This window comes from Leptonychotes weddellii, chromosome 7 (assembly GCF_054177405.1).
Source record: "Leptonychotes weddellii isolate Sample4059 chromosome 7, ASM5417740v2, whole genome shotgun sequence".
NCBI classification, from domain to species: Eukaryota; Metazoa; Chordata; class Mammalia; order Carnivora; family Phocidae; genus Leptonychotes; species Leptonychotes weddellii.
Window position 1 is genome coordinate 96,355,995 of NC_138375.1, and position 26,040 is coordinate 96,382,034.

Sequence of the window (26,040 nt, forward strand, 5' to 3'; positions counted from 1 at the left end):
GTCTATAGGAAAGGGACGTAACAGTTGTTTGACAGGAAAGAAAACACGTCAGGGTTTTGAAAAAGAGTTAAAAGGAGAGACACCTTTTGGAAACTGTGGAGGGAAGAGGAAAAATTTAGGACACTACAATTCACATGAAAAGAGAAAATTTGGGGCTCCTGGGTAGCTCAGTCGGTTAAGCATCTGCCTTCAGCTCAGGGCATGATCCCAGGGTCCTGGGATCGAGCCCCACGTCGGGCTCCCTGCTCAGAGGGGAGCCTGCTTCTCCCTCTGCCTGCCGCTCCCCCTGCTTGTGCGCTCTCTGACAAATAAAATCTTAAAAAAAAAAAAAGAAAATTTGAGGAACACACAGCCCCTTCCTCCTCCATTAGCCTTCCCAAAAGCCACCCAGTAAAGAAACCACACTTTGTTCACAATGCTTTAAGAGGGTATTTTTGAATTAGGAATATCAAAGCACCCAAACTACATTTCACAGAATGCAAAGCTACCAACAGTCTTCATCTATACAAAAAATACTATAAAAGTAGATGAGAACTGAGACAATTCACTGATAAAAACTGCCACCCAAAACCAATAGTGAACTAACTACTGTATACTAAGAGAAAACTATAGTAAAATACTCAAACTGAATTAAATACCCTCAAGAGAACATATGAAATATAAAAAAACACCTAGAATGAGAAATTTTAAAAACAAAGCTAAATTTGTTGGTGGTGTTGTTTTAGCATGGGGCTAAAATTTTTTTTAGAGAAGAATGTAAATAGTTGATTGAATTCAGGAAAGAAAAAAAGGACACAAATCATATTAGAAACGTGAAATGACAAACGAAATAACTGAATACAACTACTATTAAAATCCATGAAAACTTTCTAGAAATAAAAGATCTAAATCTACATATTGAAAGGGTCCACTTGCTATCAGAGAAATGACATCAAACGACCAATTCTAAAACATACAGGAAAAAAAAAATCCCCAGGGCCTCCAGGAAAAATTACCAAATAACTTACAAGGCAAGAGAATATGACTGGCATCAGTCCTCTCAAAAACAGCATATATAGCTAAGTAACAAAGGAGCAGCATTTTCAGAAAACATAAGGAAGGAAAATGTAAATGAAGGGTTTTATATCCAGCCAAACTGTCCTTCAAGTATAAAAACACTTTTGGACACTTCAAGGCTCTGAGGATATTACCCCCACAAGCATGTCTGGAGCAATCTACTTGAGAAATCTCGATCCAATCAATATGCAAATAAAAATGGGAAGATACGAGAAGGGGGAAAAGGAAAGTGGTCTAAGCAATAGGTAAGAGTTAAAGGACACTATTAAAGACTAAAAGCCCTACAGTAAGCAGCCAAGTAAGAAACAGCAAAGGGGGGATATATCATAAAAGGCATAAATACAAAGGCAAAATGTAAAACAAAATACAAACTTCCCTAAACACAAAAATTATTTGAAAAATAAGGAATGAAAACACGTTGCGTGGAGAAAAAAGGCATAGCAGATGTAACATAATACGCTTACTATTTAAATAGAAAACAGTGTGACATATTTGAAACTGACCATATAAACTTATAGATAAACGTGAATGGACTTAATTCATCTAATAAAAAAATTCAATATGGGGCGCCTGGGTGGCTCAGTTGGTTAAGCGACTGCCTTCGGCTCAGGTCATGATCCCAGGGTCCTGAGATCGAGTCCCACATCGGGCTCCCTGCTCTGCGGGGAGCCTGCTTCTCCCTCTCCCACTCCCCTTGCTTGTGTTCCCTCTCTCGCTGTGTCTCTCTGTCAAATAAATAAATAAAATCTTTAAAAAAAAAAAAAATTCAATATGGCTCACAAAGCAAGACCCAACTATGTGTAATATAAGAGAAACATAAATAAAAACAAAATGAGAAAGGCTAAAAATAAAAAGATGGACAAAGGCACACCAGGCAAATGGAAACAGTAAACAAAACCGGGTAGTGATACAGACACCCCAACTAAGATTTGAGCCAAAAAGCATTAAACTGGCAAAGGAGGAAACTTTTAGTGCTATAAGCCACAATTCAAAATGAAGAATAACAAGCATAAATATCTATGAACCAAAGAGCATAGCCTTTCATAAAGCACAAAGTTTAAGATACAAATAGAAGCACACTAATAATATGAGATTAACATGTCACTTTCAGTACAAGACAGATCAAGTTGACCAAAAAAAAAAAAAAAAAAGGAAGTAAAGATATGGGAGACCTACCAACACCATTAGTAAGGTAAATCTTATGGATCTACATATCTAGCTTTACAATGGATAATAGAAAATACACCTTCTTCTTAAGTACACATGGAATATTCATTAAAAATTAGTATTAGGTCACAAAGAAAACACTATCAAGTTCTGTAAGCAGGAATAAAACAAGAACAAAATTTATCACAATGCAATTAAACAAACTATAGATCATTAACCAGAAAAAAAAACCTCCTTTCTATCTGAAAAACCTATTAAACAACTCTTGGGTAGAAGAGGAAATAAAAATAAAATTACAGAATTCTTTAAAAAGTAATCAGAATGAAAATGCTACATATTAGAATCTGTAGGATATGCTTAAAGCAATCAGAAGAAAATTCTTTTATCAACAGAAATAAAAGAATAAAAATTAAATCCCCAGTTGAGAAAGCTAGAAAAGAACAAAGTAAAAAATCAGAAGCATAAGAAAGGAACTTGTTAAAAGCAAAAATCAAAGACGTAGAGAATAAAAAAACATTAAATGTAATGAAAATAGTTTTGAAAAAAAAATACACAAAACAAAAGCTAGTTTAACGAAGAGAGGAAAAAAAAAGGAAGCAAAATTATGCAAAATAAGAAATGACCAGGGGAAAAATACCAATAGAGAAGAAATTTTTCAGAGACTACTTTGTAGACCTGTATGCAAATACTACCTAAAGTGGATCATTTCCTAGAATAAAACAGTTTAACAAACTGTTATACACCATTAGACACAAAAAGCTTAAACTGATCTCCACAGGAAAAAAGGGCAGATGTTATTAAGAAACTTCCCCCATTAGACATACAAGCTCACATGATTTCACAGAATTCTTTAAACCCTACAAAAAGCAGATAGTCTAAATGCTCCAAATACATTGTTTCAAGGCACTGAAAATGAAGGAAAATTATCTAAATCTTTTACTTATTTATTTTTAAAAGATTTTATTTATTTATTTGACAGAGAGCAAGAGCGAGAGAGATCACAGAGGGAGAAGGAGAAGCCGACTTGCCGCTGTGCAGGGAGCCTGATGCGGGACTCGATCCCAGGACCCTGAGATCATGACCTGAGCCCAAGGCAGATGCTTAACCAAAGGCAGACGCTTAACTGACTGAGCCACCCAAGCACCCCCTAAATCTTTTTTTAAGAAACCATAATAGAGACATCTAAAAGCTAATAGACAACATAAAAAAGAAAAATATAAACCAGTATCATGCTGTGCTTCCTCACCTATATCCTAAGTTATTCTGATGTCAAAAACGGCTTATATGTAAATCATGAATCTGAATGTCTTATCTGAGAAACTAAGATAACTCTTGGTGGGCACTGCACAATAAACATTAGCTACTATTATTAAATACCACTGCCTTTATGGAAATTAAATCTCAATAAAGCCAACATAAATATAAATAGATATTTTATACTAAGTATGCTATTATATTATTTACTCTTTTAAATATTGACTTAAATCTTATGTACTTGTTGATTTATTCACCTTATGAAAATAAATTAATCATTTACTGAATGTCAACTGTATGCCAGGAAAAAAGTGTATGTTCTCAAAGTTCTCACAGTCAGACCTTTTCATAATCAATGCAGAGGTTGGCAAACTTTTTCTTTAAAAGGTCAGATAGCAAATAATTTGGACTTTACAGGTCATAATACAATTTCTTCACAACTCTGCAACTCCCCAGTTGTAGCTTAATATCTGCCCCAGATAATACATAAATGAATGACTGTGGCTGTGTGCCAATAAAACTTTATTTATGGACACTGACATTTGAATTTCATATAATTTTCACATCCAAAGTAAGATTGTTTCTTTTGAATCATTTGAAAATGTAGAAAACATTCTTAGCTCCAAGGCCTTATAAAAACAGGCAAGAGACCAAATTTGGCCTGCAGGCTATAGTCTGACAACCCGCAGTTTAATAAAAGGCAGAAACTCCATCCATATTATGACAAACATACAAACATCTATGAAAAATTTTGCATCCAGTTTCTGGTAGTTGGGTCATATATGAAATTTGGAATATTGGCTCTATGAGGTCCTTTTCAATTCTAATACTTGCTGATCATTTTAAAACTCATTTTAATTGGACTTCCCTTTTGGCAATGCTCTAGTAACATAAAGTTATCATGTGAAGATAGCTTTGATGACTTCTCCCTAACCTAGAGTAAATTTTTTTTTTTTTTTTAAAGATTTTATTCATTTGACAGAGAGACACAGCGAGAGAGGGAACACAAGCAAGGGCAGACGGAGAGGGAGAAGCAGGCTTCCCGCCGAGCAGGGAGCCTGATGCGGGGCTCGATCCCAGGAGCCTGGGTTCACGACCCGAGCCGAAGGCAGACGCTCAACGACTGAGCCACCCAGGCGCCCCTGACCTACAGTAAATTTTTACTTTCTTTATGCCCTTTCTCTTTCTGAATAAATTTCAGATTGTTTAATTGAGTTAGCATATTCTACCTCTTGATTTCTAAATGACTGCAAAAATCTTCTAACTGGTGTATTTCCTACAAACTATCCCAATCAATGCTTTCGTATCAGTCTTCTAACACGGTGTGAATACCTTTGCTCAAAAGTCCCCACTGACTGCCCACTGCCTTAAAAAAAACACACACAAAAAAACGCTAAAACCCTTAGCTATAACCTGGCTTTCAAGATGCTCCACTTTATGACTACTACACATCTCTGTACCTTACCTACTTCTTCTATCAAGTGAATTCTGTTCTCTGCTACAAGAACACTTTATGGATGCCTATGCCTCTGCTCCTGAGTATCATGTTCCTCTTTTTCTCTAAGTCCTACCATTCTTTGAAGATCCTGTTGTGTTCCTTCTCCAATAAGTCTTCGTGATTGATGCAATCCTCTGTGATCTTTCCTCCTCTTCCAAATTTTATGTTAATCACAAATTATTAATAAAAACTTAAACCTTTGGTATACTTTCTCACCCAAGTGATCATAACCTTTGAGGATAAGGAAAAATGATTCTGTGCCCAGCATATTATCTTATACCTTTAAGTGTTCAATTAATGCCTGTTGTTAATGACAATGAAAAAGTCCAGTATCAAAATGCATTTTAATGATGTTTCAAAAACACAGGAATACAGATTAAAAAGTTAAAAAAATATATATATATCCCAAACAAGAATGCCACTTACTTTTACTAATATATCTTTTACAACTTGATTGCTATCATTATGAACGCTGATATAACTGGAAAAGGTCTCTCCCAAAAATATATTCCTGTGAAATAAAATAAACTTTTAGGCAAAAATCCACTCAAGTTTTAACACAAATATTTTTTTTTTTTAAAGATTTTATTTATTTATTCATGAGAGACAGAGAGAGAGAGGCAGAGGGAGAAGCAGGCTCCCAAGAAGCAGGGAGCCCGATGTGGGACTCGATCCCAGGACCCTGGGATCATGACCTGAGCCGAAGGCAGACGCTTAACCATCTGAGCCACCCAGGTGCCCTTAACACAAATATTCTATATAAGCACCACTGAGATCTTAAAATGGAGAAGAATTTAGTAAAGGATAGTGATCAGGTGAAATACTGCTTCAGCATTCCTTTGTGTACTTTAGGCTGCTCATTCATTACCCAGTACAGTTCAAAATACTGATATAGCCTATAAAACATGATATGTATCTGGGCCCTCAACTACTGTACAAACAGCCTGTTTCTCTAGACATAAGTCACCGAAATCAGATCCATGTTAAAAGTCTTAGAATTTGGGCGCCTGGGTGGCTCAGTTGGTTAAGCAACTGCCTTCGGCTCAGGTCATGATCCTGGAGTCCCGGGATCAAGTCCCGCATCGGGCTCCCTGCTCGGCAGGGAGTCTGCTTCTCCCTCTGACCCTCCTCCCTCTCATTCTCTCTGTCTCAAATAAATAAATAAAATCTTTAAAAAAAAAAAAAAAAAAGTCTTAGGATTTATTACTGAAGAGACTACAAAAGGCAATTTTTAAAATAGCTTATGCCCTAAATCTAGTAGAGACCCCAGTAATTGATCTGAGTATTTTTTACCAATTTGTTTTATTTTTCTAAGTTATTCTAATACAAATAATGACTACTTTATATTTTTGTAAAGATTTATAAAATACCTGTTTATAAATATATATTATATAAAAATCTATAAATATATTTTACGTTAATTTTTTAATATGAATATATTTCCAAGCTTTCAAGACACCAGTCAGTGACCACATTCTGTAAACCTTTTTTAAAAACCTGAAAAATCGGGGCGCCTAGATGGCTTAGTCAGTTAAGCGTCTGCCTTCAGCTCAGGTCATGATCTCAGGGTCCTGGGATCGAGCCCTGCTTTAGGCTCTCTGTTCAGCGGGGAGTCTGCTTCTCCTTCTGTCTCTCTCTCTGTGCTCCCCCTCTCTCAAATAAATAAAATCTTAAAAAAAAAAAAAAATAAATAAATAAAAACCTGAAAAATTCCATGTGGTCTTAAATTCTCTCAGTTGCAAACAGAGTAAAACCAAGGGCTTCTACCTCATTAATAGCCTAGAATAAGAGAAAAGCTAAGAATAAGAGAAGGAATAAAAATTGACAGTTCCTAATGAGCTGACAAGTCTGACACCTTATGCTGGGTATGTATCTTTTTTTTTTTTTTTTGCAGGGGGCTGGTGGTGGTGATTTGGAGGGGATGGCAGAGGGAAAGGGAGAGAGAGAATTCCAAGTAGGGTCCATATCCAGCGTGAGCCCAATGAAGGGCTTGATCTCACCAACCTGAGATTACGATCTGAGCCAAAAGGAAGACTTGGACACTTAACTGACGGAGTCACCCAGGAGCCCCTCCCCTTTTCTTTTTTCTTTTTAATTAAAAAAAAACCCCGGAATCACAAAGTTTAATTTTGGTAAAACCTTTTTTTTTTTAACCACTTAAATGTATGAGTATTTTTCCATTCATTATTTTATGAAAACATAATTTGTAATGGCTTTAAGTACAGTTTATGTCAACATTTCATTCTTACCCGAAATTCTGTGGTAAAGTCAACATTTCTCCCAACATTAAAATTTCTGCACCATTTACAGTTGAAGGATCATCTCTCATGAGTTGGTTAAAGAGCTCTCCTATAGAAAGAGAAAAATATAAATTCTAACATCTATCTTGTAAATAAGTTTTACCTCCATAAAGAAACAGCTGGGAGAAACACTTAAAAAAAAAGAATCTTAACAAAAATTATATTACAAATATCTAATTTATAATCTTCACTGCAACAAAATGCATGCCAAAAAATTCTACTTTCATGGACAATGAACACTTCAGAAACAAAGGAAAAAGAAGGTCATCAGATACAAAATACAGAGAGTTCCAATAATTTTAAATAAAGGGAATGGCTAATACACATGTTGATGGAACATGTGAGGATAAATAAAATTTTAATATCATGACTATGAATGTATCCTTACTAAAATTAAAAGTTTCTTGTTGCCATGGGAAATCAACAGTATCTTGACTTAGAGATTATGAGTAAGACCTACACTTAGATGGCCACTACTTACATCATACAAAAAGAGACAACAAAGAATGCAGCAAAAAGTTAGTATAAGACTGGCAAGACTATGCTTATTCCAAGGTAATATAGGCAATCCAGGTTTCAACTTTTCCCTAGGTGCAAGCAGAACAAAGCATACCAGGTAAGTCTTTTTCTTCACATGTTACTGGAATATTGGTGAATAAAGTAGGCTTAGTTAACCGCATCACTGTGAATTAAGAAAAAAAAAAGAAAATATTAATACTGCTTTGGGCTAGCATTCCAAGTTGAGTGTATGATACCCATCAATTCTATACTAAAATCAAATATAACCTAAAGCTTCCTAAATATAATAGTAAGTATTCCCAAAATCACACACCAATGATTTACTAAAAATGTTAATTTACAACAGAAAATCTTACATATGATTTATTTAAAACCTAATGTATTGTAAAAATTAAATGTAAATGTAGAATGCCACATTATAGAAAAGCTGAAAAATAAAGGAATTTTAAAGCTTAAGGTATATGAGAAAAGGCTTTAAGAAAAATCCTGAGTGACTATGAACAATATCAAGATATCTTCCTGAAAGGGAAAAATATTTTGATTCACCATCTTGAATATGAGACAGTAATTTTACAAAAAAACGAATCTTTACGAGCTTTCTCTCTCGGTTCTAATCCCTGGCCACTGGAAGTTCAGTAAGTGGACCTTTAAGTAATATTAATTCTGTAAAGAAATTACAAAAGTATCACTTAATGTATAGCTTTGTAAAATTCCAACTGAAACTAAGATTTGTTCTTGAGACATGACAGTATGTGTCTGAAATTTAGAAAAACAAGTAAAAATAAGCTAAGGAAATTAATGGGAAAAAATGAGGAAGAAATGGATTTACCATATATTAAAAGATTTAAGTCTATAATCAACTAATTGGCTTATTAACGCAAGACCACACAGATTAATATTAGATAGTTAAAAAAAAGATTAGGATGCAGAAAAAAAATTAACATGATAAAGTGCTAGCTAGCACACTGGTTAGCTATCTGGGAAAAATAAAAAATTTAATTTACAAATTCAATTGAAGTATCAAATAAATTGCCTATGTATCAAATAGTTAAGAGGCAAAAATTAAGCCACAAAAACTTTTAAAAAGTGAAAATTTATGAAACCTAGTCAAGTAAGGATAAGACTTTCTAACTAAAAAAAAATCTTTTTCAATTATTTCTAAAGACTGACCTTTGATCACATCAAAATAAAGACAAAAATGTAACATTAAAAATCATATAAACTTGTGAAATATTTCAGAAAATTAATTATAGACTATTTCTTTATACTCTATTAAAAATGTTCATTCAAATCAAACCCAAAAACCTTTAAAGACTATTGACCTAAATGGTCAATTCACAATATAAGTGGTATCATTAGCATATGTAAACGTGTACCACCTAACTACTAACTAGCTATGTCATTCACACCAAATTTAGTGCCCTTCTCATCCTGGTCTCAGGCTAAATGTCATCTTTTCCAAAAAAGAAGTAACAGTTCACCTTGTCTCTCTCATAGTCCCTTATATTTGTCATGAACTGATATGTGTACTTATTTACAGCACTCTGATCCACGCTCCATGAGGTTGAGGCTCTTAATGTATTATATTCAGTTTTCTCGCTTTGTTGCTTGACATAGTTTCTGACACATAGTATATTCTAAAATCTTTGCTGAATGAAAGAATTAGCACCTCACCCAAATCCTCATTAACTGGTATTATTTTGAAGATGTTAAGTTTTATGAACTGAGGCCATTAAACAATGTTATATTAAATAGATGGCTGTTGAGGGGGCCTGGCTGGCTCTTGGTCTCAGAGTCCTAAGTTCAAGCCCTACGCTGGGCACAGAGCTTACTTAAATAAAATAAAATAAAATAAAATAAAGTAAAAACATAATATAAATATAAATGGATGGCTATTGAAACAGGCAACAAATGTTAACCTTAAAATTTCTCAAGTCACTTGCATAACATATATACTGAACATTTACTAGTGCTAGACAACATGCTAAATACTTCACAAGTATCAACACATTAAATTCTCATGACTACAAATTTGGTACCATTATCTACCTTTTATACATAAGGATGATGCTTGGAGAAGGTAATCTGCATATAAAAGACTACAGCAGATAGGTGGCAGAATTAGATCTGAACTCAGATAAATTCACTTTGTTCAAAATCTCTGTATTATTAATTGTAAGACTGGAGTCATAAGCCTGGAATGTCATGCCTTATCAGAAACATCCTATGGGAATTCAAAATAGGACTCCATGTCAAGCAGAGTATTAACCAATTAACCAGGTCATTGACGAGGCCCTGGAAGTGGTTGAGGGAGGTTTTCTAACTTTCTACTTCACTCTTACTTCTAACTAGGAAGGAAGATTAAAATTAAGTACAATCTGAAGGGGATAATAAAGGGCTCTAGAAACGATAAAGAGACAGTTTTTTTTTTTTCACAATCTAAATATCTAAGACTCTAAGCTCACTTTTTTTTTCTTTTTCAATTGGAGAGAGAGAGAGATATCGAGAGAGACAGAGATAGCAAGAGAGAGCATGAGCGGGGAGGAGAGGGAGAAGCAGGCTCCCCGCTGAGCAGGGAGCCTGTCTGCGGGGGGAGGGGCTTGATCCCAGCACTCTGGGATCATGACCTGAGCTGAAGGCAGACGCTTAACTGACTGAGCCACCCAGGCACCCCTCTAAGCTCACTTTTAACACCAAGTGGTGTTCTCTATTCCCCATTTTTTTTTTCATTTCAGAAGAAACCGAATCTTTTTTTTAAAAGATTTTATTTATTTAACACAGAGAGAGACAGAAAGAGCACACAAGCAGGGGGGAGCGGCAGAGGGAGAGGGAGAAGCAGACTCCCAGTTGGGCGCAGAGCCTGATGCGGGCTCAATCCCAGACCCCGGGATCATGACCTGAGCTGAAGGCAGATGCTTAACTGACTGAGCCACCCAGGCACCCCCAGAAGAAACCTAATCTTAATAAAAATACACTCTTCAAGGGAATCCTAAAACACTCTTTTTAAAAAGTGTCCTTGAAAATACCATGTGATTTCACTCATATGTGGAATTTAAGAAACAAACCAGCAAAAGGAAAAAAAAATCAAGAAATGGACCCTTAACTACAGAGAACTAATGGTTACCATACAGAGGTGGTGGGAGAATGGGTTAAACAGGTGAAAAGGATTAAGGAGTGCACTTGTATTGAGCACCAGGTGTTGTATGGAAGTGCTGAATCACTCTTTTGTACACCTGAAACTAATATTAAATGTATGATAACTAACTGGAAATTAAATAAAAACTTAAAAAAAAACAAAGTGTTTTTGAGTTCACCCAAATGTGTAACCAACTTATTTGCTTATTATATGCTCAAACTTCCATTATGTACAAAAGTCTTATAAAGCTTAGTTTTACTGATTCTATGATTTTCTAGGGGATGAGATAATAGAAGGTGGGTAAAGAATAACCCTCCATTAAAAATAAAAACTTCCCAAACTGGTATTAAAAATACCTGTTTCCATCATATTTTCAGAGGGAAAAATCAGTGGGGGGAGACTGCAGTTGCTAAGAAATACTATCATCCTGTGGACTCAAAGAAAACTACTATAAAGCACAGTTCGTCATACTGCAGATTCTTAAACACAAACTGGGAAAGTCCAGTTAGTAACGTAAAAGTATCTCATATTAAAACTCATTGTGGTATATATATATATTTATATATACACCACACACACAATATGGTATATGTGGTATATATATATATACTTACAATGTGGTATATGTGGTGTGTATACACACACACACACACACAATGGAATATTATGCAGTCATCAAAAAAATGAAATCTTGCCATTTGCAATGACATGGATAGAACTTTACGGTATTATGCTAAGCGAAATAAGTCGATCAGAGAAAGACAACTATCATATGATCTCACTGGTATGTGGAATTTGAGAAACAAGGAAGAGGATCATAGGGGAAAAGAGGAAAAAATTGAAACAAGACAAAAACCAGAGAGGGAGACAAACCATAAGAGACTCTTAATCTCAGGAAACAAACTGAGGGTTGCTGGAGTGGTGGGGGGTGGGAGGGATGGGGTGGCTGGGTGATGGACACTGGGAAGAGTATTGTTGCGGTGAGCACTGTGTATTGTAAGACTGATGAATCACAGACCTGTACCCCTGAAACAAATCATATGTTAATAAAAAAAAGAGAGCACTGCTTTGCAAACTACAAAAAAACAAAACAAAACTCAATGTTTCCTGTCTTATAGCAAATTAATGGACCTCAAATATTACACATAATGTTAGTTGGAAAAGAGCAACTACCAACAAAAGCAAGGCTTAAGAAACCTGGCAGAGGAACTATAAGAAAGCACTGTTTTTTTTTTTTTTAAAGATTTATTTACTTTATATATAGAGAGAATAGATGCACAAGGCGGTGGGGCTCAGGGGAGAGGGACAGAAGCAGACTCCCCAGTGAGCAGGGAGCCTGAAGCAGGGCTTGATCCCACAACCCAGAGATCATGACCTGAGCCAAAATCAAGAGTTGGAGGTTAGCTGACTGAGCCACTGAAGTGCCCCAATAAAGCACTGGTTATTAAATGATAATCTTATATTCAGGTTGAATGTTAAAAAACAGGTTCTTTGTCAAAAATTAAAGACGCAAAAAAGAATATGGGATTTTCTGCCAAGTGCCAAATCAAATATTCACTACACACAGCAAATAGTGTCATGTGTAGTGCCATTTTCATTGGAACTCACAAAACACATTTATGAAATTCAGATTCCACCTATTATCTTATTAAAAAAACTTTTATAAGTCTTCAATAATTTATGAAAGAGATAGACCTGAGGTTACAAACTAATGACCTGGGCCAAGTTCAATTTGTGTATACATTTTGCTTGAAAAGAACATAAAAAAATTGAAGGAGAATCTTCTTAAAGTTCCAAGTCCTTAACTACGTTCTACAGTCTTGCCTGTCTAGTCCCTGAATGATTTCAAGTTTGTGAACTGTGAATTCTGGGCATTTTGAGCAAATTATATCAAAGTGATCATTATGCAGGAGCTCATTTTTGAAATTCTCAAAAAATGGTCTTTAAGCTATTTGATAAGTTGGTAAAGAAAGTTAAATTCGTATGATATCCTCCACATCTTTTTTTTGGTTGAATTTAACATTTATCTGAAGGTAGAGAGGTTGTCAGGGAAAAATAAAGTTATGGTATCGCTGCCACTTTCCTAGAGAGTAAAATGCCGTCGGTATTTTATCAAATGGTCTCACAGATCCACCTTTCTGTATGCATTCTTGTGTCCCCAATTTACTTCCACATCTATGACTTAACAGTGGAAATGAGAAATATTGCTGAGCCCTACTATTAGCTTGTGCTAGAATCATCAGTCCTAAGGTTCTAAATACTCTAAAAAAGCTTCAAAGTAGCAGTGGATTCTAAATTCTTGGGCCTTGATTACTTCTTAAGTATTGTGTAGATAGATGAGAAATGGATCTCTCCTCCTTTTGAAATCATAGCACTATTTGCAGTAAAACTCAATCTTGAGTTTTCCAGGTCTGAATTACCCTTTCACTGCTTCTGAAAGAGGCAGAAAGCAATCCAATACAAATGAGAAAACTTTAAATCTGCCACATGTGAAGACAAACTCTTTTTAATAAAGTGTGATTCTTGGCTAAAATTAACAACTCAGGAAACAACAGATGTTGGTGAGGATGCAAAGGAAGGGGAACTCTCTTACACTGTTGGTGGAAACGCAAACTGGTGCAGCCACTCTTGAAAACATATGGAGGTTCCCCAAAAAAGTTAAAAATAGAGCCACCCTATGACCCAGCAATAGTACTACTAGGTGTTATTCAAAGGATACACAGACAAGTGATTCAAAGGGGCACTGCACCCCAATGTTTATAGCAGCAATGTCCACAATAGCCAAACTATGGAAAGAGCCCAGACAGTCATTGACAGGTGACTGGATACAGAAGATGTGGTATACACATAAAATGGAATTATTAATCAGCCATCAAAATGAATGAAATCTTGCCATGAAGTGGATGGAACTAGAGGGTATTATGCTAAGCAAAATAAGCCAGTCAGAGAAAGACAAACACCATATGATTTCACTCATGTGGAATTTAAGAAATAAAACAGATGAACATAGGGGAAGGGAAGGAAAAATAAACTGAAAATGAGAGGGAGGCAAACTGTAAGAGATGCTGAACTCCAGGATACAAACTGAGGGTTGCTGAAGGGAAGGTGAATGGGGGGAAGGGGTAATTGGGTGATGGGAATTAAGGAGGGCACTTGACATAATGAGCTGCATGTTACATGCAACTGATGAATCAGTAAATTCTACCCCAGTAACTAATAATACAGTGTATGTTAACTAAATTGAATTTAAATAAAGAATTAAAGTATGATTCTTGGATTAAAAAACTGCTCATAACAACCTTTATTGTATAATCACTTTGGGTATTTTTATGAGGAGATGTGTAAACTCAATTTATAACATTCTGCTCATGGGAAACTTAAAATAACTCTAGGAACCAGTCAACTACCAATCAGCATTAACCATCAAGACTGAACTACTTGTAATAGATTAAATAAAGAATAACGATCTCTTATCCACATTTGATACTTCCCTTCAAAATAAGTTATATCCTTAAAGATACATTATAGTTTAGGCAAATTAGACATTTTGTACTTCTGTTTCAAAATTCCACATCAAATATCGTCAGTTACAGATTTTTGGAAACATTGGTAGAATCTGGGCTAGTTTCCCAATTTGAACTATATTCATGCTACTTGAATAGCATTTGCAATGAACTGGTTTTATTTTAAAAAAATCATTACACTTTAGAAGAGTAAAGAAAAAACACTATAAAATTACATTTGGGGGTTTCACCAAAATCCAAACTATTCACTGTAATTCACTGCAATATCTAATTCAACCACTGAAAAAGTAACAGAACAAAAGGGATAGAACATTTTATCTCTAAACTCAGTATAAATAACAACTTAGCATGATTCCTTTAGAAGACTACTAAAAGTATAACCCAGAAAGCTCTTGAGTTAATAGACATGTCTAGGAACTCAACTGATGGCCATTTATTTCTGGAAAACAACTGTATACAAGTTACCACACAATTTTTTTTTTTTTTTTTTTTTACAATATTAAGAATGAATAGGCTATCTTAGTGAGGGGTCAAATTAAAAAGTTAAAAAGTTAAAATCCCATAAAAATTGATTGATCTCATTATTTCATAAGTTTTTTTTTTTTAAAGATTTTATTTATTTATCTGACAGCGAGAGAGGGAACACAAGCAGAGGGAGTGGGAGAGGGAGAAGCAGGGCTCCCGCTGAGCAGGGAGCCTGATGTGGGGCTCGATCCCAGGACTCTGGGATCATGACCTGAGCCGAAGACAGACGCTTAACGACTGAGCCACCCAGGCGCCCCCGATCTCATTATTTCAGATCATACTCAGTTCATTCAGAATATTCTTCTCTTTAACAATCAGTGAAATTCATTACATACTAAAAATAACACCATATTTATGCACGAATAAATTCATTTTCCCAGCAAGAGCTAACCTTCCTTTAAGAAGACTTCCCACATATTCACAGTACGTAATATCACAGAACACCCATATTTGGCCTAAGTGTCTCTGAAATGTAGCATTACAAGATGGAAGTTCATTGTGCCTGATGATTTGATTGAGTTTTGCCCAAATGTCTTCCAGAGTTTGGTTGTTACAAATAGCATGCTCTATAGTCCATCTTGCTCTATAAAGTGAATGCAAATTCAGTGCCTTTAAACTATCTTGCAATTTTTTAGACAAAGGAAAAATATTTTCAGTACAATTACTGTTGGGAAGTGAAACACTCCAAAACCTCTTCTTGTGCTGTCTTCCCTTTTCTGAATGTTTATCTAGAGTTCCAGAATTAGTCTGTTCATTCAGTGAGTGTGACCGGATTAAGTGCTTCCTTTTTTTTAAATTAGGTTGAAATTCCAAAAGATCTACTGTGCAATCGTAACTCTGTGATTTAACATCACGTTCTGAAATGGTTAAGTACGGTTTCACATCTTCAGCTGCCTCTTCAGAAATCACAGGTGGTGATCTTTTAGGTTTGAGTGGAAGTTTGGACCCATCATGCAAACACCAAGGAATAAATCTCGATAGCGGACGTGTAGGAAAGTCTTGAATTGCTTTCTCTGCGATTTTTGGCAGTTGTGTGGGATCATTCTCATATGGTCGATAATGTAATATTACTTCTGTAGTCATTCTGCAGTAATCCAGTTACTCTTAATGAAGAAAACATTTCTTAGATGCGCTCCTCAGCACTAGAATGTAATTTATAATTTTAAGACTCTCTTTCCAAATCAGAGGGAAACAGGACCTAAAGTGGAAGTATTGCAAAGAGTAAGATATGGTAGGGATAGCCTACACACAAATAGGGAAAAAGAAAAACAAAACCAATCCCAATATGATATTTTACCAAGTGCTATTGGTAAATGTGAATGTAATCCACAAAACTGGAAATGCTTTATCTCACCAAAATAAGGGATCTGATTAGATGCCTTATAAGATCACTTCTAGCCTAAAACTGCTAGGAGTCAACAAGTCTAACTCAACAGATATAAAGGATTTGGAACTATTGTTACTAATATATTAGGTAAATAATATTAAGACTATAGCAGAAACAAAGGGTAAATTAGTGATTCTTAGAATACTAGATTCATTTGAAGATAACAAAAATGTAGAAATACTTAAAAATTTGAGACATCTGAATTGAGGACAATGAAAATCATTGTAATTTTTAATGCCTTGAGAAAAATAATTTTATACTTTAAAATTATATGAATTCTGCCAAATATACAGAGTACTTAATGATTTTATTTCATTCGCAGTAGTAAACACTAGTAACATGAAAATAGTTTAACTCTGATTTTAACCAGGCTAGGAATGGGTTTGTGACGAAGTCTCCTTTGTATAAATGGGGGAATTCCACAGTATCAAGACCTTAGTACCATGGCTACTGAATTCCACTTTGGAGGAGGACCAAGAAGGCTAGACCTTCCCTATTTTTTTTTTTTTTTCCCTCTTAGAGTAAAGAAGTCTTCAAGTTGCCCCAAATGAAGTCATTGATAATAAGTTCCAGCATATAGTTAGGCTCCCTAACCAAGTCCAAAGCTGCATGAGCCATAATGCAGACTCTTTCAAATCCTAATTCCTGTAGGAAAAAAAATGAGAGGTTGTATCTCTTCTCCCCCAAATCATTAGAGAACTTTTTGAAGGGGTTCTCCCATTGCTAGAATGACCATGGACGGGGACTCCTGTCATGATGTCACAATACTCATTTGACCACTGATTCTGAAGAGTCAGAAGTAATCTCATAATGATTCTTTTCACCTACTGTTAACGTCCATTAACAGATTTGACAACTTAAATTCATAAATGACTGTGATCCTTAACATCCATAATTTTAATATGAATCTAAACATAGAGAGCATATTCTTAAAAGCATTAATAATGCTTTTATGTTTTCTCTCCTCTTTCTTACACTTTCACATTGTAAGATATGGCACTGAGAATTCTTTCATTTTTTGAACGTAGTCAATGTCGTACTCCGAGGATGATGAAGTTCTGAGAGCTCCTTAATAATTTATAGATAAGAAAGTAAACTTAAATTACCACATAAATTGATATATTTGGCATCCAACAATCAGTACAATTAAAATCTGTGAAGAATTTTTTAATAATTTTATTTTTTTAAAGAAATCCCTACACCCAATGTGAGGCTTGAACTCACCACCCCGAGATCAAGAGTCACATGCTCCACCGACTGAGCCAGGCAGGTGCCCCAAAGCTTGTGAAAATTCTTGTTTAACAAGGGGGGACAATGGTACCAAAGAGCTTTAATAAAACTGAAATTATCCATGAATTTCAAAGGACTTATCCTTTTAGGCCACTAAAATAGTCTCCCAGGTTATCTTCTATTTCAGAAAAATAAAGAAAAATAGAAAACTAAAAATACCCAATGGCAATTAGCTTCCACATCACTGGAATGTGTGTTTAATAGCTTCCAGCTTGCATAAAATCATACCTAGGAGCTAAGAGAACTGTTCCAAATTCCCATCAAAATAATTGATGAGAGAATGTTCTCTGAAAATGCTGTTTCCTTCATTAGGAGGCAATACGGAGTCTTGGAAAGATGGAGGAAGGCCTTGTGTTGAAATACTGCCTCCAATCACTTACTAGCTTTGTGACCCTGAAAAAGTTTCTTAAACTTCTGATAGATATTAAGTAAAATCTATTCCACATACTTGATGTAAGATTAAGAAAAAACGTGACAGTTACTTTTCCTTTTTCTCCAGAAGAACCCATTTTAGTCTAGCTCATTTGCTCAGGCTAAGCTTACAGGTCCTGTTGCTGTATTACTTAATATTGTTTTTTAGTTCTATGATCAGAGACAACCCTATTAAATTCAGCTATCAGTATATGATTTTATGTTACAGATGGGACTGGTGAGCTTCTGGAATGTGTGATGCCTACATCATAACTGGAGAGGGGATAAGCGTCCCTCAAAATGGATGCCACAAGGAAGGTAAGTGCAGTGTAACCGAATTCAAATGCCTCTTGAGCCTTTTCTCAGCTCAGTCCAAGAAGTTACTGGTAACCACACAGTACAGCATCCAAGAAAGAAGAAGCGCGTTCGTGGAAGTAGAAAACAGATGAAATAAAGCTGAAAGCATTTTAAATAAAAGGTTTTCAGAAAACAGTAAGAATTCCAGAAAAACTCTGCCCTGTTGGTTTTCCCCCAAATAATTATATAATTAAATCATCAAACTTATTAAAAATTTTTGCTGTGTGCAGAAAACGAAAGTTGGCATTAATTTTCCCATATCCACAACTTTGAAGTAAACTGAAGTTTTAACAAATCTAAACTATACGTTGTTGTACGATGTATTTCTAAATCCTTGGCACTGCTTACTGCAATACTAGACTAACTTTACAGATGAAGCTGAAGCCTAGTAACTTTATCAGTGCCACATGAAGGCACAATAGACAAGGAAAAATCACTGTAGATGCCTATTGTAAATCATCTTGGTTCACTGGGCTCTCCCCGGGTAAGGTAGGGACCTTAGCTTCCGCGGCTAAAACCAGTCTGGTAACTGCAGCATATCACACAATGAGTGATTTGCCAGGTATCTATTCCATTCTAGAGGAAGGCTGTCAAACCTAAAAAGCAAAGAGAAGAAATTGCTTCCTTACACTCGGCGCCAAAGGACAGAGCAGGAGGGCAGGCACTAACAGTGTTTAAGAAAAACGAGGCCTACATCCCAGGGACCAGATCTATGTGGCAAAGGCTTCGAGAATTAGTGAGAGAAGAGGAGAACAGACTAAAGGGAGTCAGGTTCGTAAAAGTTTACCTTTCAGGGCCAGCAGGTGCTCCTGTTTGGGGGGATTCACTTCCATTTTGACCGGCACTCTCGACCCACTGCCTACGGCAGCTGAAGAGGTTCAATGCAGCCCGGAAGAAAAAAGAAAAGCGGACGTTCGGGAAGATCAAATCACTCCCAACAGGCTCTCTGCGCTGGTGATGCCGTAAATTCTCTTCTTAGCACCGTCCTTTACGGACTCAACGGCTTCTTCTTACCAAAGCCATCTCTTGCTTCTTAGAGACCTATACATAACATACTTCCCTATTTTCAAGCCACAGTCACACATCATGACTTCAAGAAACCACTCCTCGGTGACAATACGTAGCTTCCCAGATCCGTACAATGCGGAGTAAAAGAAACGGATTTTGCATGCTGGGATTTGTAGTTTAAACAAAACCGCATTGCATGCAGGGAGATGTAGTCCCCCTTTGCTCCCACGTCTATTCGGCAATTAGGAAGAGATCGTTACTGAAGCGGGAGTTTCACCCCGAAAATTTACTTCTTGCTTTAGCCCTTCTTTTTTCTTTTAATTTTGTTCCTGCCCTCAGTTGCAGACTCCCGGATAATACCACTATAAATAGCAAAGCGCTCATATATACAAGGCTGTGTAGCCAAAGAGCTAGTGACTGGCAGGAGGAGGAGCCCAGAGGTCAACCCAGCGGCGCTCCGCATCTTACTGCGCCTGTGCGCCGGCGGCGAACGCGGAGCGCTCTGGGTAGGTGGCTCGACCCCGCCCCTCAGCTGAAGGCCGTGACGGCTCTTTCTGCGGCACCGCTCCTCGTAGGATGGCAACCCTGATTGTAAACAAGCCTGGAGCGGGACTAGACAGTGGCCGTCAGGGCAGCCGAGGGACGGCCGTAGTGAAGGTGAGGGACATTGCGTGATCTGTTCTCCACCATCGGCCTCCCTTCGGTTCATCCCTGAGCTCTGGCGGCCGCGCCCGGGCCGTCTTCTTTGGGCCTTTGCGCCCCTCTCGGCTTTACAAGCCGTGCCATCCCCTCCGCGATTTTTATCTCTTCGGGCTTGGAGTTGCTTCGTCTTCCGCTCATACCAGTCCTCTACTTGGCCGATGGGGACATTTGTGAAAAGAGCTTATGGGCCTGTGAGACTGACTTTGACCGGTCTTTGCTTAGGTCTTCTCCTTTTTGTTAAGCTTAACAGGCATTAAGTTTATTTTTTATTCAATTGAGCCATTGTTATCGCAAGGTATTATGTTAAGTATTTTACCTCTTTGATACCTACTTATGAGGTATATGATAATTACCATTTGACAGGTGAAGAAACTCAGGTTTACGTTAACACAGTGTGTCATGGATCCAGGGTTGACTGCCTTTAAAATCTGGTTTTCATTATTGCACTACTTCTATAACCAGACATGTAGTAATGGCTGATCTGCCCCCTCCTCTTTTATTAGTATAGTCTGTCAACACTTTTGAGAAGTGTCCCTGCAGCAGCATGGCTGAACATTAACGTTAGGATATACGAATTGCCCTATGCTTCAGGTTTGAAATTCTACCATGCTTAAATGCTTCAAAATGTATTTACTAACAAATCAATTGAAATATGTGGGATTCACATTTCCCTTCCACTATATACATATGGAAGATCTGCAAGGGAGAACTGATCTCATCGGTTTGTAGAATAACTTTCAGGATTGTTGTAATCTGAGTTATGGGTAATTCTCATTACTGGCTACATATTTAGAGTAACTGAGGACTTAAAAAAAAAAAAACCCTACTGATAACGTTCCTTCTCCCCAAGTTCTGATTAACTTGACATCACTATATTTTTTAAACATTCCCAGAAGTGATTTTAATGTGCAACCAAGGTTGAGAACCACTATACCAGATAATATCTGAAGTTATTTTAAGATCTTGGGTAATAGGCACCTGTGATTTTTCACTTAGTGTTGGTTTTATATGACAACAAATCCTACATTTCTGCTCACAGGTATATTATCAATTATTGATGGCTTTTGATTCATCTGGCCTTTTTATATTGAAGTTATTCTGAAGGTACACAGCATATCTGAGATAAAGAGGAGCCCTGTTATTAGGCATGTTACATGGTTGAGGTTTTATTTATTAAATTGTGCTTTACCTAAGTAGAGAATACCTAAAGATTATTTTGTGATTTAGATTGAATCAAGAAGTTGTTATTAGAATGGATATTATTGCTGTATCTACTTTTGTTACCCTAGTTGTCTTAAAATCTCAAAAAATATACAAAAGCCTTGTATTACTCAAATTTGTTACAGCACAGAGTTTGATATTTAGAGGTTCACTTTGTTTTTATCTTCACATGTAAAATGTGCCTCAGTTGTGCAGTAGGGTAGTCCTTTTTGGCAAGATCCTTATGCCATAATTTGTAAGGAGGATGGTGGCATAAATTAAAAAAACAACTCTGTCATTTTCATAGATGAAAGCAGAAATTATTCATTGGAGGGTGAAAGTTGAAGTATATAATGCTAAAAGGTAAAATAATGAACAAGTTGATAATGAGGGTTTTTTCATTAGAAAACTCAAAGTCAAAAATCTGATATTATGAAATTATTTATGTTCAAAAAAGTCAGAAAGGTACACCTGGGTGGCTCAGTTGGTTAAGCGTCTGCCTTTGGCTCAGGTCATGATCCCAGGGTCCTGGGATCGAGCCCCGCATGGGGCTCTCTGCTCAGCGGGGAGCCTGCTTCTCCCTCTTCCTCTGCCTGCCGCTCCCCCTACTTGTGCGTGAGCTCTCTCTCTCTCTCTGACTAATAAATAAAATCTTAAAAAAAAAAGAGTCAGAAAAAAAAAGAATCAGGAAAGTTTCTTTTGAAGAGTGAGTCTTCTTAGTCCATTTAAAATATGGTCTGGTTAGGGTGCCTGGCTGTCTCTGTTGGAGGAGTGCGCTACTCTTGATTTCAGGGTCGTGAGTTTGAGCCCCATGTTGGGGGTAGAGATTACTAAAAAAATAAATTAAAAACTTAAATAAAATATGGTCTGGTTTATTAAAATTTGGTTTACATGTAATAAATTTGAAGCTCTCTTTGGCATATTTGTGAAGTTGATAAAATTAAGAGCTTTTTTCTTATTTAGGGTTTAATTCCTTGTGCTGTTAGCCACAGTTTGTGTTCATAAATACTGAAGAAAGAATTTCTTACTCTTTTGTTTACGGAGTTGATACGAAATAGTCTAGTAAGTTTATTTTTGGACCCGTGTTTAGTTTATAATAATCTGTGGTATGTTATTAGTGCTTTTTGAAAAAACCTGTAGTAGCAACTTAAGTTCTTTTATCTTGTGTAATTATGGGGTCAGAGGTAAAAGATATGAATGGACTGAAATTTAATTTGATTGTTTGGAGTTTAGGGTCATAATTATGGTGTTACAGAAATGAGGACATTATAAGAATGTTGCATTTATTTTATATCTAATTCTGTTATATCTTTTCTGTATTGAATGAATCTGATATTTAAGTGAGACCATTTAAATGAAACTTCTGTCCTGCCTTTTTTAAAAATGTAGGATACATTTAAGTGTTTGTGTATAATACAATTTATGTGTAACTTTTCCCATCTATTTTCCTTCCTCATAGGGAGCCACTATTCCAGTGTAATCAGTTTCCTGTGTATCCTGCTAGAAAGATAGTATGCCTGTATAAAAATATACATACAAATGTATGTTCTCTTTCCCCAGTTTTATGCAAAAGCTAAATATTCTATGTATTTTTCACTTTGCTTTATTCATATGAAATCATTCTGTATGTGTACATAAGAAACTTCCTTTTTCTCAACAAACCACATGGTTTTGCAGTACATGAGTATACTATAGTTTATTTCCCAGTCTATATTGCTATCTATTTATTTTGTTTCCAATCATTTGCAAGTGCAAATGGTGCTGTAAGGAATAACATAGAGATCTTGACACACATGTGTGATATATTTGTCAGATAAATTCCTGGAAATAGAATTACTAAGCTATGTAAACTCTTGATAGGTATTGTCAAATTGCCTTTCATAAAGCCTATGTTAGTCATTAAATATTTCACAGCAGTCAGCAAGTATAAGAATATCTGTTTTCCCACATCTTCACCAACATAAAGGGTTACACAAAGGGTTATCAACCTGTTTGATCTAATCTGAAAAATGTATATTGGTTTAGGTTTAAGTGCATTTCAAAGTGTTTTGAGTGAGATTGAACATCTTTTCAGATACTTAAAGAGCTGTTTTTATGTCTTTTCTTGTGAGTTGTGTGTTACATTTAAGCCTCTTTTGAACCATACTGGGATGCAAGCCAATTATGAATTATCAATTTACAGTGAAAGATGTTTGTATTTCATGCACTAAGTCCAAATTAATTACAGAGTTAGTATTAAATTTTTAATGGATTAAGTCTGATTTCCACTGTGGATTTTCTGTTTTTTACATTGCATGTGAATTTGTTGGGGGATGGTGGTTGGGCTGAACTGTTTTTAATTTTTAATCTTGTCAGACTTTATTTATATAAGCACACTAGTACTGGGTTGTTTGTAATGCCCTGTTTCTGAGGGCTTTTTGATCTAAGAGGGAAAGACAGGCTGGAAGCCAATAATGGAATTAACACGTTTAGGGTGTTAAGATGAACACTTATCCGTGCATGATGGCCCAAAGGGTAGTGTGGTCATTTCAGTTGGAATGAGCTGTGGGTACACTGGGAGATACGGTTGTTTAGAAATTTGTTTATTAATGTTAAAAAAAGAATCTACTAGGAAAATGTCTGTTTAGCTATTTCCTCAGCATTAGCATAAAAAAGAGGCAACAAACAGTTTGTCATGTTCTGGGAACTACAAACTGTTTGATATAGTTTGAGAATAGAGTCTAAAGGGGGTGGCAGGGAAGCAGTGGGATGGAGGCCAGATTGTAGCAGGTCATGGATGGCCAACATAGTTAGTGATATAATTGAACAGTTCAGTGTGGGTATTTTTAAAAAATAAATTAAAATTGTATGACACTTTGAATATATTGGCAGATAAAGGTACCAACAGTGCTTCATTGGTAAAAATATAGTTTGTTGACTAATTATAAAACAATTTCATGGGCTTGGGAATCAGAATATGCTGATTCTTGTCACTTCTTTTAACTGACCACATGGCCTTGGGCAAGTAATGTGCCTGAAATTGGAATTATATAGACAACATACTTTCTAACCCAGGGGCATATTTATTAATTGAGAACAACGAATTGAAATTTAAGTCTTAGCTGACTGCTTTTGTAACTTTACATTATGTAATATAAATGGATACTAGAAAATACTTGAATATTACTTACAGTCTGTTCTGAACAAGTTCTTGGTCGTTTACAAGGGGTAACTGTCACCCTAGTACATATTTCAAATGATTTCTGTTCAAATTAATGATGGTCTTTTGGGGGCTATGTAATTGCAGAGAAATTGTTTAAGAACCCAACTTTGGTAGAATTGCATATTTTACAGATTCAGATATAATGAATCAAGACATAATTTTCAAAAGATAAAGATGATGTTAATTTACAACATTATCTTGGTCCCTAACAGTTGACATTTCAAGGAGATTTCACTATGATGTAATTTTTATGGGGTCTGTCAGATGAAATGATAAAAGGTGATTTAAAGTTTTACACTCTAGATTTTTTCATGGAGGAATAATTTAACGAGATTGATTTAATATATTAGATCGAGTTTTTTTTAGCCTAAAGTATGTGTGCTATTAAAATCATTTAAAGAGCACATGTTTCCTTTCCAAATATTAGGTGCTGGAGTGTGGAGTTTGTGAAGATGTCTTTTCTTTGCAAGGAGACAAAGTTCCTCGCCTTCTGCTTTGTGGCCACACAGTCTGTCATGACTGCCTTACCCGCCTCCCTCTTCATGGAAGAGCAATCCGTTGCCCTTTTGATCGACAAGTAACAGATCTAGGTAGGAAAATATATTGTGTGTATTTAAGATTTAAAATTGTTTGGTTTATTTGTATGAAAAGGAGTTTGTGTAGTCATTGATCGCTGCAGCTTCTAGGTTAGATGAGAGATGGGGAAAGAGGTTATCTTTAGCTGTTCGAGTTCCATTTTACTGAGAGGAGTTATTTTAGATTAAGTGTATGTTTCATACAGTGGTTTTCAAACATGAATCAGAGCTTATTTGTAGTTATGAAAGCAGTTTAATTGGCTCTGAGTAGGTATTTTAAAGAAGAAATAGAACAAAAAATGTGGGTGTGTTACACATTGTTAGAGTGAATACTGGTGTGTGAAACTTTTGTTTCAGCTGTAAATATACACATATTTTTAAAAATTTATTTATGTATAAATAAATGTACGTTTCCTGTGTTGTAATGGCAAATGTATTTCTTACTGTAGGTTGCTGTAAAAAATACTGTAAAGCACTTGTTTTAATATATATTAAAAGTCATTGACAAACTAGGATTTATAAAGTTAAATGATAGAAAAATAGTAGAACTTTAAGTATGTTTCTACTTACAATGCTGAGGAGTTTTTGTTTTTTAAAGAGAATTTTAACAAGACAGTAGTTCTAGCATAGAAAAATAATGTGGAAAATTTGAATTTGAAGATTTAGACATTATTAATGATTAAAATATGTGACAAAGTACTATTGAGGTATGAGATAAAATGATTAATATTCCATTTTTTTAGATTTAGTTTTTATTTTTATATTTATTCTAGGAGATTCAGGTGTTTGGGGATTGAAAAAAAATTTTGCTTTATTGGAGCTTTTGGAACGACTGCAGAATGGACATATTGGTCAGTATGGAGCTGCAGAAGAAGCCATTGGGATATCTGGAGAGGTATTGATAGAACTTGGTGTAATATTATGAGCAT

The 26,040-nt window shown here is 35.8% G+C and overlaps 3 protein-coding genes and 1 long non-coding RNA gene across 11 annotated transcripts in view; 1 reads left to right on the forward strand and 3 right to left on the reverse strand.

Moving 5' to 3' along the window:
* TRAPPC13 (trafficking protein particle complex subunit 13) overlaps positions 1-19,357 on the reverse strand; it is a 39,276-nt gene extending 19,919 nt beyond the window's left edge. For 4 of the 5 annotated variants that reach the window (XM_031027269.2, XM_006732524.3, XM_006732523.3 and 1 more), the window contains exons 1-4: positions 19,212-19,357; positions 7,889-7,957; positions 7,225-7,324; positions 5,402-5,486 (exon numbers count right to left, since the gene is read on the reverse strand). In XM_031027269.2, the coding sequence (XP_030883129.1) occupies positions 5,402-5,486; positions 7,225-7,324; positions 7,889-7,957; positions 19,212-19,257 (300 nt within the window). In that variant the 5' untranslated portion in view covers positions 19,258-19,357. The remainder of the gene's footprint in view (positions 1-5,401; positions 5,487-7,224; positions 7,325-7,888; positions 7,958-19,211) is intronic. The other variant, XM_081825702.1, reaches the window with a different exon arrangement.
* LOC145722449 (uncharacterized) lies at positions 755-5,383 on the reverse strand. Its single transcript, XR_014146749.1, has 2 exons — positions 1,837-5,383; positions 755-1,626 (listed from the first exon to the last, which is right to left on the reverse strand). It is a non-coding gene; the product is annotated as an uncharacterized LOC145722449 (long non-coding RNA).
* On the reverse strand, positions 9,354-19,354 carry SHLD3 (shieldin complex subunit 3). 2 transcript variants are annotated; one of them, XM_081825708.1, is made up of 2 exons: positions 19,212-19,354; positions 9,354-16,121 (listed from the first exon to the last, which is right to left on the reverse strand). In XM_081825708.1, exon 2 carries the CDS (start codon positions 16,060-16,062, stop codon positions 15,307-15,309), a length of 756 nt encoding a protein of 251 aa, XP_081681834.1. In that variant the 5' UTR covers positions 16,063-16,121; positions 19,212-19,354; the 3' UTR covers positions 9,354-15,306. The 2 variants fall into 2 exon arrangements, with proteins under 2 accessions (XP_081681834.1, XP_030883131.1); XM_031027271.2 differs by having other exon boundaries at positions 9,354-16,177; positions 19,212-19,352.
* A 575-nt stretch (positions 19,358-19,932) lies between the features above and the next one.
* TRIM23 (tripartite motif containing 23) overlaps positions 19,933-26,040 on the forward strand; it is a 33,124-nt gene continuing 27,016 nt past the window's right edge. For 2 of the 3 annotated variants that reach the window (XM_006732521.3, XM_031027267.2), the window contains exons 1-3: positions 19,933-20,089; positions 24,964-25,126; positions 25,885-26,006. In XM_006732521.3, the coding sequence (XP_006732584.1) occupies positions 20,009-20,089; positions 24,964-25,126; positions 25,885-26,006 (366 nt within the window). In that variant the 5' untranslated portion in view covers positions 19,933-20,008. Of the gene's footprint in view, positions 20,090-24,963; positions 25,127-25,884; positions 26,007-26,040 lie in introns of those variants that run through there. The other variant, XM_081825697.1, reaches the window with a different exon arrangement.

Bases quoted from the DNA above. Each gene is read 5' to 3' on its own strand.
- SHLD3 (XM_081825708.1), bottom strand. From the start codon at position 16,062: ATGACTACAGAAGTAATATTACATTATCGACCATATGAGAATGATCCC.